At 46.4% G+C, this 18,829-nt stretch overlaps 1 protein-coding gene across 4 annotated transcripts in view; it reads left to right on the forward strand.

Moving 5' to 3' along the window:
- The first annotated feature begins 2,077 nt into the window (after nt 1-2,077).
- aig1 (androgen-induced 1 (H. sapiens)) overlaps nt 2,078-18,829 on the forward strand; it is a 31,751-nt gene continuing 14,999 nt past the window's right edge. For 2 of the 4 annotated variants that reach the window (XM_018742426.2, XM_018742427.1), the window contains exons 1-3: nt 2,078-2,356; nt 10,581-10,736; nt 14,706-14,807. In XM_018742426.2, coding sequence (XP_018597942.1) covers nt 2,216-2,356; nt 10,581-10,736; nt 14,706-14,807 — 399 coding nt within the window. In that variant the 5' untranslated portion in view covers nt 2,078-2,215. Of the gene's footprint in view, nt 2,357-4,738; nt 4,761-5,359; nt 5,470-10,580; nt 10,737-14,705; nt 14,808-18,829 lie in introns of those variants that run through there. The other 2 variants (XM_029250851.1, XM_018742428.2) reach the window with 2 other exon arrangements.

Below are 18,829 nucleotides of genomic sequence, written 5' to 3' on the forward strand. Positions count from 1 at the left end.
CTCTCTGCATCTGGAAACTCCAGAGCGCACTGTAACCACAAACCGTTGAGCGCTTGTGCACTCTGGCAGACCTCTGGTACTTCGTAGCAGGCGTGCACCACCCCCATCCCACACCTCCCAGTGTCACACATAAGTCAGGCTTGTCTTGTAAATTTTTTAGTGCATAAAACAGATAAACACTGCATGCTCACTGACACAGCCGTGACACGGCAGTGCGCCACTGCCAGGAGACCCTGAACATACTTTTTCCAGGGTAATCTACTAAGCTTTAAAAGTTATTACTTGTATAATCGCCATTATGTTATGTTTTTTTTTCTTTTTTTTGTATATTGGTATTATTTTTGTGCTTTCGTTCCCTGCTTCACCTAATCACCTGAATAAGAGGAATGTGGTAAAAGATACACAAACGTGTAACATCAGATCAAAACCAACTCAATCGACGGCACTCACCGAATCAGCAGATGGAGTTCATGAACCACTGTGCCACCTACTGTCCTCACAGAGCCAAATGGCCTCATTCAGGTGGGTCAGAACTTTCCTGCAGGTGCTGGCCAAGGTAAATCATGCCATCTGGGACGCGCCGACTCCTAATGCCCTTCAAAATCCCTTGCTGGCTTTGGGGAACTCCTGTCAACGGTGAGTAATCCACGCTACTCAGAATGATGCCTAGGATTGACGGCCTCACATATAGCGGATTTTACCCGTAAAGCTCTTTGGTGTCCTGTTGTAACACAACACCGATTTTACCATTGCTGTTAAGTCTGTTGCAGACACGAAGTATAGATTACAATAACATGGTGCATAAAAGAGGGTGAAAGTTTTTCTGGTCTGAAGAGCATGCTGGAGGTTTTTTTTTTAAAGCAAGTTTTCATTTTCATCTTTCCCCGACGATGGTTATTGTTGGCACTCCTGTTCCAGAAGTTCTATGAAAGTTTAGAAACCACAGACTGGAGGAGAGCTTATGTACAGTCCATAAAATGATTTTACATGTCAAAGCTCCGAGATGCAGAATAAGCATTAGCCTTAGGGGAAAGTATATCCATATTTACCCAATGATTATTTTTTCAAACCAGTTTTGGACCTAGAACTGGACTATGGCTTGGAAATTGGAAATACTGCCTAAGATTAAGAAAGCCATGATGAAGACCACCATTTCTGGCCAAGGCACACTACAGTGGTCAGCTACATCGAACTACCTTAAACACCTACTGTATTTACTTAAAAACATTACATATGGACAGTACAAGACTCACTGCAAAATAGCCAGCACGAATTTAAGTGCTTGTTTACCTGCAGTTTGTATTTTATTCCCTTAAGTGTGGCGAATACAGTATTTTCAATGCCTGTTTCACACACACACACACACACACACACACACACACACACACACACACACACACAGAGGCTGAAACTGCTTGTCCCGAGCACAGTTGTGGCGAACCGGAGCCTAACCCAGCAACACAGGGCGTAAGGCCGGAGGGGGAGAGGACACACCCAGGACAGGACACCAGTCCGTCACAAGGCACCCCAAGCGGGACTCGAACCCCAGACCCGCCAGAGAGCAGGACCCGGTCCAGTCCACTGCGATGCCCGTTTCATTTCATGGAAAACCATTTGTTTACTATCGAATGTTCCTCACTTGATGATATCCCAATATCATAAATGTTAATTTTCCTGACAACTAACTAACTTCTCTTCTGTGAAGTTTTGCTCCCAATTCACACCATACAAACCGCTGCTAAAAAGACACTTTGCATGAACATGGAGACGTTTTCAACAGTGTAAGTGACATATTCCTATGCTGACATTGGTACTGTTAAAATTAAACCTCAGTTTTTAAAAATAAATTACGTCTCGGTGTATGTAGGAGGTACATGACGCCACGGAACACAGGAATCCTCCTCGCCATCAGTTCCGCGGGACTCACGCGCTGCTGAGGCGCGGGCGCGCGCAGCCCGCCAACCGATCCTTGTTGCCACGGCAACATCCTCTCGCTCCCTCCTCCCCTCCCCTGACCGGCACGCTCTCGCACGCACGCCACCTACGTCGCCTCCTCTGCGCATCCCAGCGTCAGGCACAGAGAGCCCCCCCCCCCGTTCGCGCCGAAAAGATACCCAGATAATAGCATCGTCCCGTCAAGAGGGGAAAACGGACAGGAAACACAACAGAAAAATTTAAAAAGAAAAAGAGAAAAAAAACCAAATACAAGTAAAACATGGCGCTCATCCCTTCCCAAGTTCTGAGGGTGGCCATCCTCCTCTCTTATTTATCCGTCCTCTGCAATTATAAAGCCATTGACATGCCCGCGCATCAAACTTACGGCGGTAGCTGGAAGTTTTTAACGTTCATAAACCTGGTAAGTGTTCGCAGCTCCCGTCAGGAACCGCTTTCGCGGTCGTGTTGTACCGTTTAACCGCGTTTAAACCGTCTCCGGTCGAAAATAACAACGGGACAGGAATGGCGTCGTCGTTCAGCCTCGGTCGCAGTGGACTGAAACATGATGATTAAACGGTTGAGTTGAGCGACATACCGCCAAACACCTTCCTCCTCCCCCCACCTTCCCGACACGAAATATTGTGATATAACACGATAGGTCGTTGCCTTCACCGCTATCATTATATTTGTATTTACACGGTCCCCTCAGTCGGGATTCGCTGTTGGGACTTGTGGATGATGTCATCGAGGTAACGGCTGCGGCGCGCGCGAAGCGCCTCCGAGTGATGTCAAGTCGACGGTGCGCGAAGCGGGCTTTATCATGCCGCGCGCGCATGAATACGGATTTAGAGGCAGGGATGTTTTTTTTTTTTTTTCTTCTTCTTCTTCTTCTTGTTTCTTCTTGAGCTGCGTTTCAGAAAAAGATGCCATGATTATTTTTACTTTAGATCTCACTTTGCATCCTGTCACGCTCACGTGGCCATGCACCATGATGTGTGCCACCTGGCACCCCCCTGCCAGCCCAGACCTGTTCGGACCCCCCTGCTCCCTCTCCCCTCTCACCTCTCCTGTCTCCCCGTTTCTTTTCAAAACTGATGCTCTTCTAGTTTGTCAGCCCGTGACTCATGTTTTCCACATTAGAATTCCAGGTTTTTGACTCGTCTTAATAGCAAACATGCGCAAACTGAAAACAGACGAGGCGGTAGTAAACACACTTTGATGCCTTCTTAATTGCGCCGTGTGTTTTTTTAATCTGAAATGTAAATTCTGACTCTACAAAACGGGTTGCTTGCGTTGCAGTGATGGCGGGACACCTTAGGCGTGTGTTATGACAACATGCTTTCGTCGACGGCGTTTCCTTCCGAAATTCGCACCGTCGTGAAGTTCAGAGGTCGATGCCAAGGATCCAGCAGGTGGCTTAGTCATAAAGGTCACGGGTATATAGCTGGAGGGTTGCTGGTTCAAGTTCCTCTTGGCGGCTTATTGTAAAGGCCTTCGGCACGATGCTTCCAAAATTGCTCCGCTGTATGTCTGCATTACAGGTGTAACTTCAACTTGTTGTAAACAAAAAAAAGTTGAGAGTGCAACAGCAATAATGAATCTCGACATGGTAGAATTGTTCTAAGTGTCGTAGCAATCCACCTGACCTAGAACTGAACTGCAGAAAAATAGATCAAAACACCACAAATCGGTAGATGAATGCCGTTATCTGGAAATGTACTTCATATAATGCGAAAAGCGGCAGTTTAATGCCCCCAGAGAAATCCTTAATTGCATCCTAGGAATTACATTATTTTGTATAGTTCATATCTTATGTGCACATGCAAATAAAGATGTATAGTTACATATACATTTGCACATTCATACAAATTTAAATATTAAGAAGTCTCCCAGACGTATAATTGTTTGTCTTTCATCATTAAATAGGCGTTTTGGTTTCCCTTTCAGATGCAAAAATTTTCATAGTTTAATGTATCAGCATTAACCAGTTCCTCAATTATTCCGAAAATCCCAGGGAACACTCCAATTAATGTACGACTGAAATGACTTCCCGCTGTAAGTTTGGATAAAACAGCATTAAAGTGCGGCAATACAGTAAATGTAGTTCGAACACTTTGAGAATTCTATAAACCTATCCGGCTGAACTCACAGAGTCCGCACAACAGAGGCGTAAACACAGCCGTTTGATTGTGTCGTCTGAGAGGTTTCAAAGCCGTCTGCCTCTTAAGTGACGTGAAGCTTGGTGTTCTCAGAAGAAGAGAAGATTAGCAAAACACGCGGTGACACAAAGGGAAGCTGATACGAATTCCGAATGACACTGAACAGTAATGTTTTATGCATGCAAAATAAAACGGTTCCGTGTGGTGTGTGTGTGTGTGTGTGTGTGTGTGTGTGTGTGTGTGTGTGTGTGTGTGCGTGTGCGTGCGTGTGGGGGGTAGAGGAAAAACACCCCTTCAGCTGCTATGACCAGCCTAACACTATATCAGTGTTGTTCTACACAGCACTAATCAAATGTCATTATTTTTGTATCTAAAGCATATTTACTTCTGCTTCCGCATTAATGTCTGAATGAACTGTGATTGATTAACACTGACAAACAAATTATAGAAGGATCCTGCCGCTATTAAATAAGGTGACATTCTGCAGTAAGGAAACAGTACTTGCCAGTGGAAGCATTACCGTGTTCCCAAAATCATTACTACAGATCATAGTCATTGCACTCATCTCCATGACAAATACCTCATTCGTTCCCATTTGCTCGAGGAACACAGGAAGTGTCAGCGACATCCACGCTGAGCTGTCTGCGTGTTCATCAGTTACAGAAGGTTAACTTCTATGTGTGTGTGTGTGGACGCTGTGTGTCCTGTGTAACATGACCGTGTTATTGTGATTTTAGGCAGCCCACTTGTATAAAGATATTTTTTACCTCGTATTTAATTTGGAGGTGGACTTAATGGCGCTTCCATCTGTGTTAGGATCATTTTTAGAGCGCGACTTTGAAATATATTTGTGAACTATAGGGAGAAGGGGAGGTTTATTTGGTGAGAAAACAGACAAAGTAAGGATGGGCGAACCGGTTGGATTCCGGAGCCTGACGGGTACTGCGGCAGTGCTTCGTTCGTCGGAAAACGGTTATGTAAGCGACAGCAAGCTTGGCTCTCAGAAAGCTTTAAAAAACATCGCGCGGTCCTGCCCGGCATATGTCATGGTGCTGAGTCGTTTATTATATTCTCTTATTTATTAATATTGCCGTGGTTGTTTGAATACAGCACCGGGAGGTCAGCATTCATCTGACAGCAGCTGAAAGGAAAAGCATTAGTTTAGCATCCAGTGAAGAGTAGGGTAGTTCTGATTTGTGTTGCACTCATGCAGAGATGGTTGCTAAGTTCTCATCAGATCTGCGTCACATGTTCCCTGTGCACGGTGACGTGACCTGGGAGCCAGCTCTGTGGATGGAGAGTGGCAGAGTCCCGTAAGCTGATGGATGCTGACCGATTCGCTCTGTTCAGCCGCTGTTTGCAGGCTTTGTTGCTGGTGCGAGTTATATAATGACCCTGTTGATCTTGTTATTATTTCCGCAGTATGGATACAGAACCTGCTAAGTGTTTATCCTGTCATGTGTTATATGAAGAAGGGCCTCGCTTAGCTTACTTGTGTTCACCTGCTGTTTTATGTTAATCACCTGCTGTTTTATTCTGTGCAGTTAAGGTTCTTATATGCATAAATTCGGACTGCATAAAAATCATCTTCTAAATTAATTATTCTAAATGTGTGAACGTACAGCACAAGTGTAAGTAAAAATCGTGGAGTCACATGAAATTGCGGAAATCAACACGTCTCTTTTGGTCTGAATTCGTCCAGTAAAAAGTTACAAAAACTCGTTGTTTTATGTTCTGTAACATGGTACGGTTATGCCCGCGTAGATATTTTTTGTCTTGAAACGTAACAGGACAGCTAGACTAACTCAATTGGTTCACCCATTTAGTCGAGATACAGTAGCAAATGTAATTAAGCTCCTTTTCTGGAGGAAGTGTTTTATTTGTTTTACTATGCATCTGTTTACCAAGAAAGATGGTGTTTTTTACCTTAACCTGGACATTACGCAGGCACATGTACTTAGCCTTTGAATATATTTTTTGTTTTTGTTGTCTCAGACTGTTACCCTCCTCCAGATTTCAAGGTGGAAGAAATGTAGATTTCGAATGGATGGATGGAAGGAACATTCGCTCAGTGTTTTGCCTGTGAAAACAGATTTGAAAATCTTATTTTAAATTGTATAAATAAAATAAACGTGAGACAATGTTTTTAATTAATGTAAAATAAATTTGTATGTTTAAACATGGGGGGGCACAGTGGCGCAGTGGGTTTGGCTGGGTCCTGCTCTCTGGTGGGTCTGGGGTTCGAGTCCTGCTTGGGGTGCCTTGTGATGGACTGGCGTCCCATCCTAGGTGTGCTCCCCCCAGCCCCGTGCCCTGCGTTACCGGGCTGGACTCCGGTTCGCCGCAACCCCCCTCGGGACAAGCGGCTTCAGCCAATGTCCGTGTGTATGTGTGTGTTTAAATATGGAAATTGTCCTTAATGAAAACCTTGCTCGGGGGGCGTGGTGGTGCGGCGGGCTCAGCTGGTGCCCGCTGTGTGGCGAGTCTGTGGTTCAAGTCCTGCTTGGGCTGCCCTGCGATGGGCTGGTATCCAGTCCAGGGTGTCCCCCCCCCTCCTCAGCCTTGTGTCCTGTTTTGCTGGGTTAGGCTCCCGCTCACCGTGACCCCACTCAGGACAAGTGGTTGTTGACAATGGATGGATGGATTGAAAACTTTGGTATTTTGGAAAATGGTTGCAACAACTGCACTGATGGTTTAAAAAAATATATTTTATACTTGCTGATTTATTTTCAAGTCTTATTCTTTTAAAATAATGCACGGCATACATCGGTAAAATGCTATAAGTAATGGACCATAAAAATGGAAAATACCCAGGTCATGACCACCGCGTCTTCCTCAGCTGTACAAGTATTAGTGTCACGTTTCGGCCCTAGGATGCTGGGCTAGGGTTCAAGTGAGTGGGAGCTCCCCTCTTTGTCTCAGTGAACAATCAGCCTGCCTGGGCTCCAGCGTGGAGTCTCTAGAGGTTCTCCTCCTGAGGAGAAGCCACTTGCACAACATGATGACCTCATTTGTCCCAAACTGCCTTTAATTTGCATGCTAGAATTTCATTGTTTAGCTCTGAAGTATCTGCACAGACTTCTCACAGAATCTGAAGCTGTTCCTCAAGGCCCAGTTTCTGGTCCCGTGCCAAAGACCCTGAGCCCAGTGAAGCTCATGGTTTATGGCTCACGTTGAAGTCCAAGGGTTGTTGAAGCCTCTATTAAGGCTCTCAGATACAGAGGAGGGTGGGGGGAGCAGTACACAGAGCTTGTAAATGGTTTAATGCCCAGCTGTTGGCGCTGCCTTGCTGTGAGAAGTCTGTTTTTCAGACCAGTTGCATTTAATTTAAGTGAAAGGAAACCTGGAAGGCGTTTGCAACCCGATTGCAGGAAAAACTGCTGATGGTGGCAAATGTAAAACTATGAAATCGTCCCCATGAAAGTGGCTGGGAATGTTTTTCAATGTTTGCTGTGCTTGGGCTCTCACCTAGGACCTGAGCTAGAAACATTTACATTACAATTTTTCATATGGATGGCACTTTTCTCCAGAGTGACGGGCCATTGTTGTTGTTTTTCTTTTTTTGCACTTATTTTTAACTGATGCATTTGTTCAAGAGAATTACTATGCTAGATGCACCACACTAAGCTACTTACAGGTGTCCACCCATCCACCCAATATAGAATAATTTAACACACACAATGAGCGATTTACAGTCACTGGTTTACCTGAAAAACACATCTTTGCACTGTGGGAGGAAACCCACACAAAAATGGGGAGAACGTGCAAACTCCACACAGACTGAGCCAGATTCAAATCCACATCTGAATCCGCAACCCAAGACCTTTGAGGCACCAGTGCTACGCGCTGTGCCACTGTGCCACCTACGCAGAAATACCTACCTTGGGCATATGGATACGTTCCGTATCACGGCCAAAATACTGTGAATTAATGAAAATAAAATTAAACTGTTCAGCTTTAGGGATTATAAATCAAACAAATGAAAGATTTTTAAAAAATGTGGTTATGTATTTCTCCTTAATTTTGTAGGGAAAACTCTCCTGCTGATAAATTTTGCTGGTGCTTAAGTCAGACTCTAAGAAATACCTTATGTGCCCATAGCTTAAGGGGATAGACAGGGTTTTTGTTATATAAGGGTCTGACTTTTAGATACCTTACACCGTGTAGAGTATAGCCTATTAGCATTTACTGCTGTTTTTTTAATGGTAAGATGTTTTTAGCATCGCATATTAAAATTCTCACCAAGTTTATGTGAATACAGGGAATGGAACAGAACAGTGGGTTGTCGCAATTTGGCTAAACACAATTCTCCAGATTGTAGCTCACTTCGCTTTTTTATACATTTATTGTTGTATTTGCCTCTGTTAGGTCATTGGAAGCTAATGCGACTCATGGTAGACTTTCACCGTGTTTTTACAGTTTTTTAATGCAGCACTTTGCCAGCGTGCCGATGCCGGTTGTCACCGGCGCTGTTGATTCTGTCGTTTTTCTCTGCAGTGTTGTTATTGGCTTCTTTTGTATGTCTGCTGATGTGGATAAGAACATAAGCCAAGTGAATAAATTTAAATGGACCGTGAAGGTTCTGCTGCGCTCAGATTTAGCCATGATGGTATACCATTCAGCATTCATGGACCATCTGTTTACTGACTTACTTTATTTTTTTTTTAAATCTAGTTAACATTAGGGTTTAATTGCTTATCCCAAGCAGGGGTGTGGTGGCGCAGCTGGTTTGACGGGGTCCTGCTCTTCGGTGGGTCTGGGATTTGAGTCCTGCTTGGGGTGCCCTGCGATGGACTGGCGTCCCGTCCTGGGTGTGTCCCCTCCCCCTCCAGCCTTGTGCCCTGTGTTGCCAGGTTGGGCTCCAGTTCGCCGCAACCCCGCTTAGGACAGGTGGTTACAGACAGTGTGTGTGTGTGTGCGCGTGCGTATCCCAAGCAATTTACAGTTTTACCTATTTATACACTAGAGCAGGGCTCCTCCTGAGACTGTCCCGTGCAATAGGTCCAGTCTCTTAACCGCTATGTTGCACTGTAATTTTTTTCAGAGCTGCACTGTTTCTCTGGGTAACACCTCAACATCTGATAGACGTGGCTAAACTCCTTAAACACTACAACATTACGTCTGAGGATGAGAAGCAGCGGCTGCAATCCGGTCATTGTAAATCTACACTGACCCTGGAGATCAGGTGACTCACACTCTTTTATTGCTTGAAACCTCATAGGAAATTGAAGATCTCCGGGAGATTGCTTTCGGAAGTGGCGTAGTGCCTCAATTAAACGTCGAGAGGTGTTGGAAAAATAGCACCGGGGAACATATTAAATGAGCTTCAGGTTCGACGTGTTGGAGTCTTGACCGTATCGGTTCTGTCCGTTGATAAACTAAGATACACCCTGCACTGTACGTACCAGAGTGCATCCTCAGTTGCACAACATTACAGTTGGGTTATATAAATGTATTGCTCACTGATGGTGCTGGAGGTGGGGAGAGCCAGCGACAGCTCTCTAAATGAACAGTCGGTTCATTTTTTTGTGTTTGTGTGTGTGCGTGCGTGTTTGTTCCAGACATTTCTTCACAAGGCGATCAGAGTCGCTCGCAGCCATTCATGATTTGTGGAACAAGTAAACAGTGACAGGCAGTGTCATTTCCACACTGTACAGCCCCCACGGTCTGCTTAACATTTTTAAACTCAGTTGTCACCTTAGCTATGGATTTGGGTTGGGGAAAAAAAATGTAAAGCGCAAACCATCTTTGCCGTCAAGATGTTCGGAAATAGGAAGTCTGTCGAGCATTCCGAATCAGTGCATGCCGTGTCTCTCTTTTGAATACTTCTTAGATGATTTTGCGGGTCCTCTTCCTGATAAGCAGATATGCAACAGGTGCTGATGGTGGTCTTTGTTTGATTTCTGTTTTTGGTTCTCCTTTATCCGTGTCATTGCTGGATGAGATGTTTATCGCAGCCCTTGACCCTTCTTTTGAGCATCCACGTAGGGCTCAGGAAGGGGACTTGACGAGGTCCGAAAACGTATTATATTCTTGGTGAAATAAAGGACAAGAAAAGAAAACAGCTGGCCTCTGTGTGCCCGTCTCTGAACCTTGTGAAAGCCACATCATCAGGTCTGAGGTTCAAGTCCCAGGGGGAGGCCTCACATCATATACTCCGACCTGAATTGTTTCAGCAGCATGTCCCAAATGTGTAAATGGCAGGAGGTGTAGAGTTTAGAACCTTCTGCTTGCAATCGAAGGACCTGGGTTTGAATTCAGTTTCCCTCCGTAGTATCCTTGACCAAGGTATTTATCCTGAATTAATATAATGAAAAATTACTCAGCTGTATAAGTGGATGAAATATTGTAAATAGCTTAGTGTAGAAACCCAGCATTGTAAGTAACCTGGGAGTCAGCAAAATGACATAAGTGATGATGAAAATGGATGAAATGGCATGTTTCTTCAATCAAATTCAACTGCATGCTCTTCTGCTCCATCCCCAGGTGATCCAGGCCGTGTTCTTTGGTGTGTGTGTGCTCACCGACCTGTCGAGCCTGCTGACCAAGGGTGGAGAGAGCCAGGAGCAGGAACGACAGCTGAGGAAGCTCATTAGCCTCAGGGACTGGATGATGGCCGTCTTGGCCTTCCCCGTGGGCGTGGTAAGCATGAGGGTCCTCTATGAAGCAGCCTCCTCCATGCAAAGATGGTGTTGTAGGTTGACTCTGATGACCTTTGACCTTTTCAGGCAATTTAATGAGCTCACTGGCAATGTCAGGGACATTCCTTCTCTGTGGCCACAAATCAGTAACACAGAAAAATCTCTCTGCTGTCAAAATCAACCAATCATCAGTGACCAACAAATCAATGTGTATAGTAATAATCGGTAATAATGAGTAACTGCAGAGTAGAGCAGCTTTTCCCCGCAGCAGTTTGGATCATTCAACAAGAAGAGTACTACAGAATTATAAGAACCGTGTTGTTTTATATTGGTCATTGGGTTTTTTTTAAAGAACGTAAGTAGTGAGAAACTGAAGAGTTGCAAACACCCACACAGGGAAGCCGAGATGTATGAAGCCAGGAGCGAGCACAAAAGCCGAGGTAACACCTGAAATCTCTTCAGGTTCGAGCACCCATTCAGAAGGAGGAAGTGAGCAGGCTGTTGAAGGCTCTTTCAGGTCATACGAGGGATCCTTTCAAACTTGAAATCTGGAATGAATGGATGATACAGATAGGCCCCGGAACCTTCCGCATTTGCGAGAGCTGCCTGCCGCCACGACGCAACCCATCCATGCATTCGGACTTGGCCTGCTTCATTTGCGTAAGGCTCGCAGAGACACCGCTATGCATTGTCTTGGATGTACAGCCCAATTTGCCTTGCAAACAGCCAAGTTCGTCTATCTTGCCGGCAGCCGCGCTACCCCATTGAACTGTGGCGGGAAGAAGATGTCTATAATGCTAAAAAAGGAAACGATAAATGTTTGTTTTGCTTTTATTCGCTGCATCTATAATCACCATCTGATAGTTGCTGGGAAAATATTTAAATTGGGCACGGCACTTTTTTCCTACTGGTCCGAGGTGTTCAAATTGCATGTGCGGGAAGCGCCACAGCGGTCGTCCAGTGTGCCAGTTCTCTATGGGGTCCCAGCTGGATTTTGTATTTAGAAGGCAAAGACCAAATATTAGAATTATATAAGGAAGGTCTGGGTTGCCAGTCTGCTTTTTTCCAGGCCTCTAGCCAACAGGGGGCACAAGTTTAAAGCCTGTAGCCGTCTGATAACCAGCACTTCTCCTCAGCCTTCCGCATTGGCCATCTGGACCGAGCTTAGTCATGTTTATATGCCATTTGTTCACCTGTGAGTCTTTGCATTGTTCTGCTTCCGCCAGGATGGGGTGTTCATTTCCAGCTGGATTTTTTTTAGGGTTGTTGTACACTGGCATCTGGAACAGGTCAGTGGTGAGGCTAGATTTTGAGTTTCTTTCCACAGCAGTACAGCAGTCTACCCTGAATTCCCATCATGCATTTGAAGTATAGGAAGAGCCACTTGGCAGCAGTTCCTGGAACATGCTGCAGGGAGAGCTGGACTTGTTTTACATCCCACACAATGCAGTGGGTGAGCTCTGAACACCTGTTCACTGCACGGGGAGTGTCGCAGGTCGTGTGCATCCCCCCCGATCCAGTTTGCTTGTAAGGCGCGAAAATCTGCTTCTCAAGCCCACCCACCACACGCACACACACCCTCCCCACTCCACTCATCTCATGGAGAACCAGTAGTGCACGTCATTAGCAGCAGGACAGAGAGCTGGCGCGCATCTGTTCCGAGACGCTCCTCGAGAGTCGGGAGATAAGTAATTCCACCCTCTCCTCTTACCTTGATGACCTGGATCGTTCAGCACGGGTTTGCCAGGACACCCTCGAAACCCCCCAGAGGCCCACAAGGCTGGACGCCAGAGAGTGTAAAACTCAAAATGAGCAGCAAGCCTGGGAAATGGGAGGGAAGGTGGAAAATGTGTGTCTCATGAGGCACAGCGTATAGAACTCCCTCCTGCTGAGTCAATGGCCTCCTTTCAGCGGGACTCCACCCCCAGCCCCACATGTTTATTTGATTACGGCCACCGTGCTCCGGGGCTTACTGGAAACAGGGAAACAGTAAAATAACCGGGCAGCTTGACCTATCTCAAGGCTCTGTCACATCCCTAATTGGGCTGATTAATACAAATAGGTTGGGTCAAGAGCAGTTACAACTGTCTGAATCAAAGGGAGAACCGGTGAAGCTGGAAATTCTTTGGAGAAGCGACTCGGCGAAGCTGGAACGTCGGAAAGCAGCCACTCCAAAGGCAATCTACCCAACAGCGCCATGCTTGTTTTTGCAGCACGTTTGATCTTCTCCCGAGATCGCTGCCGTCCTTCTTACAGGAGGCTCAGATAGCTGGGAGAAACGTGTCGGAGGAGGGGGGGAGAGTTCCGCTCTCAGGGATTAATTATGGAATGCTGATACGAAAACATCAGGCCCGCAGAACCGTCGTCTGGTTGGAGCTCCTAATGGGCCACGCCACTCAGTACGGCTTGCGAGCGCCCCGTTCCTCGGAGAGATGGAGCAGATCACCAGCTGGCGTTGGCGCTCGCTGCGTGCTTTGCGGATGGACCCCATGCAGCGTTTTGCATGGAATCCGCTCAGGAACACAGAGCAGTGTATTTTGGGGCCAACTTGGAGCACAGTCAACAAAGACGTCACTGGCAGAACCAGGATTTGCCCATCGGTTTCATTTCCTCCACTGTTAGCGAAGGCTTGATCAGATTGGGAAGCGTTTCTTAAGTTCACATGGAGGTGAGGTGGAGGTATTACTCCAGAAGACATGAAGACATGATCAAATTGAAGTGGGCTGAATGGGCAGTGCATTAAATCGGATTCTCTGTAATATTTTCAAAAGCAAAGTGCCCTACCGGTGGTTTTCCGAGGGGAACTGAAAAAAAACTGAAAAAACCCAATTTGCCAATAAGGGAATAGGTGACGTTTATTGCCCAATCCCCACTCGCAGAACACATAATGTATGCAAACGCTAGAGAGATGCAGATTCAACGTTAGTCATGAGTGACATCATTAAAGTGAGGTTCTCCCTTTGTTTCGCTCGCTCACTTCTGCTTAGCGGTCGAGGATCACCTCCCTGGAGTTACCAGAGTGAACAGAGCGAGCCGACCACAAGGCGGTGCGGTCACCCATGTCCTGTGGTTCACTGTGTGACAAACCGCGCTACGAACAGACGGGGACAGACCTGCGTTTCATGATGGAGATGGTGTTGCAACTCAGGGCCTCCCCTTCCACCATTCACCCGTCATCCCAGCGTGCTTATGGAGAAAGTGGGAACTCAGTGAGCCGCCCTGAGCACGCTGTCAGGAACACACATCGGGGCCTTTTGACTGCGATCGCACCATCGTTCTACGGCATCGCAGCCTTCTTCGTTAAATGAAAACCACCAGACAGGGTTTTGTGTGACAGGAACACACACAAACACGTAGATAAACACACATATTCTCACACATTGTCCTGGAGAGCAGAGTGTAGCACTGAGCATCAGGTGTGCGTAAAAAGTGGGAATGTTATTTTTTCTGACCTTATTACTACTAGCGGCTCGGTTTTTTCATGCCGAAGATCCCGTTTGGAATGCTTGGTGTGCAGAATGAGTATGAAATGTGTCACTTTATTTTATTTATTTATCTAGAAATCTCTCACTTTAAAAGCTCTGATGAGTAATGAATTTGTGTGTTTTTCCTTAGACCAGTGACTGTCTGGGACGATGGTGGCAAAACAGCTGGAAGTCAGACTTAATGAAACTCTTTTTTCACACTCTGTATAAAAGCTGTTTTGGGCTTTTGTTTAAAAAGGGAGCCCTGCCTAAATTGACACCACAGGCAAGGCGTTGTGTTTTTACTTGTGTACACGGTGTTCGCTGCTCAGATTTTTTTTTCCTCTTTTCCACATAAATCCCTTATGGGTGTTTTTTTAACGGTCGCCATGGCTGGTGCTGTTTATGACCTGCCTTTGCAGCTATGTCCTGTACGGCTTTGTTAAAGCACTCCCTTCCCACTCCCCATCATTAAAGCACCGCCCCTTGTTGTGGATTTTCCGCAGTTTGTGGTGACCATGTTCTGGAGTCTGTACCTCTACGACAGAGACCTGGTGTACCCCCGTCTGCTGGACAGCTTCATACCACAGTGGCTCAACCACGGCATGGTAAGCGCATGATGTCACTTCACAGCGGCCTCCGGTCCTTAAAGGAACTCGGCATCCCCGGGGGTGACCCTGCATCCGGCAATAAATTTTAAAATAATTTCACTAAAGTTAATTATTTTCATTTGCGTCAGTGGCCTGTGGTGATGGGGGGGGGGGGGGTGGCGGTGGCGGTGCTCATCAGTTAAAATGGCATTGCAGCTCAGTTTTCCGACACTCAGGCACGAGATTAAATCTGGCGAACCTGTCAGACGCAATATTATATCATTGTTCCCAACCGTTATCTTTTTCATATTTACAACAATCTAATCCCATTTTCTGCATGAGGCAGGTATTGGGGTCTCTTACCTGGGTAATTTAATGAAAATAATTAAGGCTCAGTGCAATGTTGTGGTAGTAATCTTTGCTAATTTGAGTCCCTGTGATGTTTTTGTGGCATCTCGGCGAAACACAGAAGAGCCCAGACCGCTTTGCCTATAGATCCCAATTAAGAGCTGCAAATAAAGCTGTAAATAATGCCAAATCTCAGATTTCAGTTCCTCTATTTTTCATTTCCCAAGATACATTTTCACCAGTGCTTTTCTGTAGGCTACTTCCTTCAGACTAGGCTGTAATGAGCTTTACTAGGCGTGATCTGAGTTATGAAAACACACGTAGGCAGGAGGCAGAAGCGACAGAGCTTGGAAGGACCCTTCAGTGACCATAAATAATTATGTGTAAGGATTTCACACTTTATAACTTGGACTTGTCCTTATGAAAAGGAGCAGCTCTTCAGCAATTTCCCAGTGGGTTCCATTGTAAATGCTGGAACTCCTGCTCAAAAAGGGTACTACTTAGAGTACCAGCAGGAAGTGTTTGCCCTGTGTTTTTGCATCTGCACCCATCTGGTTCGTTGGCTCTTTGTCTCCATCGCATGGATTAAACAAATGTAATAAAACAATGAGAGGGATTCACCGTTTGGAAGTCCTCTTCCATCCCCACCAACCACAATAATTCAGAAAAACAACCAAGCTGAACTCTATGGAGAGTGGAAGAGGCCCCCCAGGATTCGGGCAGGCGTGTTGCTATGGGCAAGCCTGAAGGTAAATCCCACGTCTCCCAGATGAAAACAATCCATAACACGCGCGGCTCTCAGAACATCGGCCGGAGCTGTGACGACTCGAGCGGCTTCGCTCTGCCGTAAATATTTTGGTGCATTCCATGGTACCGCGTTTGTTTGTTTACCCCCGCTGCCACGGCAACTCTTTCCTGCTCCCTTTGCGACGCAGAGAAAACAGCGACCGTGCTCCAGTGCCGCTTTGGCGGGCCCTGCGAATACAATTAAAGACACATGAACGAGCGCTGAAGTGCAGATTTTATCCGCTCGTCCCTTCCGCTTCCATCAAGGCCAGGGATCAACGGGGCACGTGCAGCTGTGTGTCACTGGCGTCAGACTGCGTGACGCATTGCGCTCAGCTTGTGCGCCGTCCGCTTCGGCTGCAGGCGGCTCACGAGGGTCTCACCTCGTGTTGTTCCCCAAACGCTGTGAGAAATGTTTCCTTTTGTTATGTAAGGCAGTAAATTCCCAGTTAACACATGTAATTGGTTCCAACATCCAGGTCGTTCAGCGCATCGGTTGGTCACCCAGCTGCAGTCTGCAGAAAGGCCAGCGCTCATCTGTTGATTAATATTGTGATATTATACTGTACGTACAGCCATGGGTTGTTCAGAGAGAAATAATTGCACTGGCAGTTTGTGTCCATCCATTAATATAATATAATATGTAAACTAGTCTGCATTCATTCATCTGTCTTACCTCTGCCCATCATGGCTTGCAATGTTAGGTTTTTACACTAAGCTTACAGTAATTTACCGTTTATACAGCCGGGTAATTTTTACAGTATCACTTCAGTGCAAGAATCCTGATCCAAGATACTACAGCGGCAGTGGGATTCAAACCCAGGACCTTCTGGTGACAGTTCTCATCACTGTAGGACCTGCTGCAGTGTGCGCTGTATGTGTTCTTTGTCTTGAGGTGAGAGGAAGTACAGGGCAGACAAACAGCACAGTAAAATAGCAGCGGAAAGGGCTCACAAAGAAAGTCTTTGTGGGTGTGAAAACTGATGTGGTGGAATAACGTCCCTCTGTCACTCAGAACTGCTGAATCCCTCTCACCTTTCATGGAAGGTCTCAAAATGTTACTCTTTCAGACTCGCTTTTCTCCTGATCTTCTGTCTACTCTGCTGTTGTTAGTGTTACTTGTTTAAAATGATGGTGTGTAACAGTACTATATGCAGCTAACCATGTAACGTATGCTTCTTTAAAGAGTGACAACAAACTGACTTTACATTTATAATATCTCTCCGAGTTGTACATTGTTTTGGAGACTAGCCTCCGTTAAATGAATAAATGTACATGTGAATAATGACGTTTTATTTTCCAAGGAATTAACTGCATTAAGGAGCTGTTAATGTATTTTTCCAGATATATGTGTTCCTTAGCATTGAGTTTTCTGGTTTCCTCTGGGCAACTAATAGTGTCATGATTAGAGCTGCTGCCTTTGGATCTGAAGGATGCTGGTTTAAATCTCACCGATTGCAGTAGTACCCTTGAGCAAGGTATTTATTGTGAATTGCTCCAGTAAAATTACTCAGCTGCATAAACGAGTGAATAGCTGTAGGCGACTTAACATTATAAGTCGCGTTGGAGAAAAGTGTCAGATCCATTCAAACACACGAGTGCGGAGGATCACAGCTCCTTCATGGCTCACTGTCTTCCGGTGGTTCGGTGGCAGACGCTGCAGAAATGGGCAGGGTTGCGTTTTCGGTGATTTCACACCCGCTTGGCTACATTCCCTCAACACGACACGGCAGTTTGGGTGCAGCAAGGTCACGCCGACCCGAGTGGAGGACCTGCGGTGCCCAGTGCGGACCAGCCAAAGGGAGGACAGGTGTAGGGAAACGATTTGCACCATCCAGTGGAAACGCTCTTCGTTCCGTTTCCACCGCGACGCCAGCATCCTGATGCTGCCGGGGTCCTGGATTCAGGGAAGGAAGTGGCTCGGGAACACAATGTATACACGTGTGTAACATTCCTGAGAGACGCTCATGTCTGGCCGCGCCTGCTGATGCAGGTATGGAGCAGGAAGTGCGGCATGTGGCCGGTTTCCAGGTGGGGTTCTTTGTTTGTTTATTTGTTTTCTCATGCGCTCGCTGCGGCTTATCAGATGCTTTTAGCCTAAGTGACTTTCCTTTTACCCACTTACACAGATGGGTATTCACAGAAGCAATTCCGGATTCTGTGAACCAACAACCTGCTGGTTACCAGATCTTCTGCTTGGGGTTCTGGGAACTTGCTCAGATTCACATTAATTTTTAATTCAGCACACTAGCTGGAGGTGTCTGTGTGTGAGGGGGTCCGCTCAGGTTTCTTAGCAGCGACTGTCTGTAGCGCACACCCCCCGCACCTGTGCAGGGGCCTTTGTGACTCATGGAGTGCAGAAAAGCCCCGAGCTGAGGGTGCTCAGCGGTGTTCCTCCAAGATGACCTCTCTGATTTTGCCCTGTCGAGTGTTCACGGCTCTGGTCCGCCTGCTCGCGCTCGCTGGGGACGCTCTCGGGACACCCGCATCCGCCCCCCTCTGCATCCCCGAGCTTTCTCCTCGCATGGATGCCTTACATTTTTTCCCCATGTTCTCCACATCACTTAAAATTCCATATTTATTTCTATCTCTATTATATCTGGAGGGCATGGTAGCCATTAAATGCCTCCCTAAACTGTCTCTGAACTGTCTGTGACATTCAAGCAGGCATTTCTATCCTGCAATTTTCTGTAGTTGTTTAAAGTAAGAAACAGCTGTTCCTCATCCCAGATTTGGAGTCGATGCAGTTTTAAGCGCTATGTTTAGCTTCAGACTCCAGCTGCAGAGTCGGGTCACTTCTCACAGTGGGACCGGGGAGCGAGCGCCGGAGCGGCGGTGAGGAGCGCGCTGCTGTCCGACACGGACGAGCACGAGTGTTCACTTTGTGGAGAGAAGCGTGTCCCGTG

This window comes from Scleropages formosus, chromosome 1, assembly GCF_900964775.1.
Source record: "Scleropages formosus chromosome 1, fSclFor1.1, whole genome shotgun sequence".
Taxonomy (NCBI): Eukaryota; Metazoa; Chordata; class Actinopteri; order Osteoglossiformes; family Osteoglossidae; genus Scleropages; species Scleropages formosus.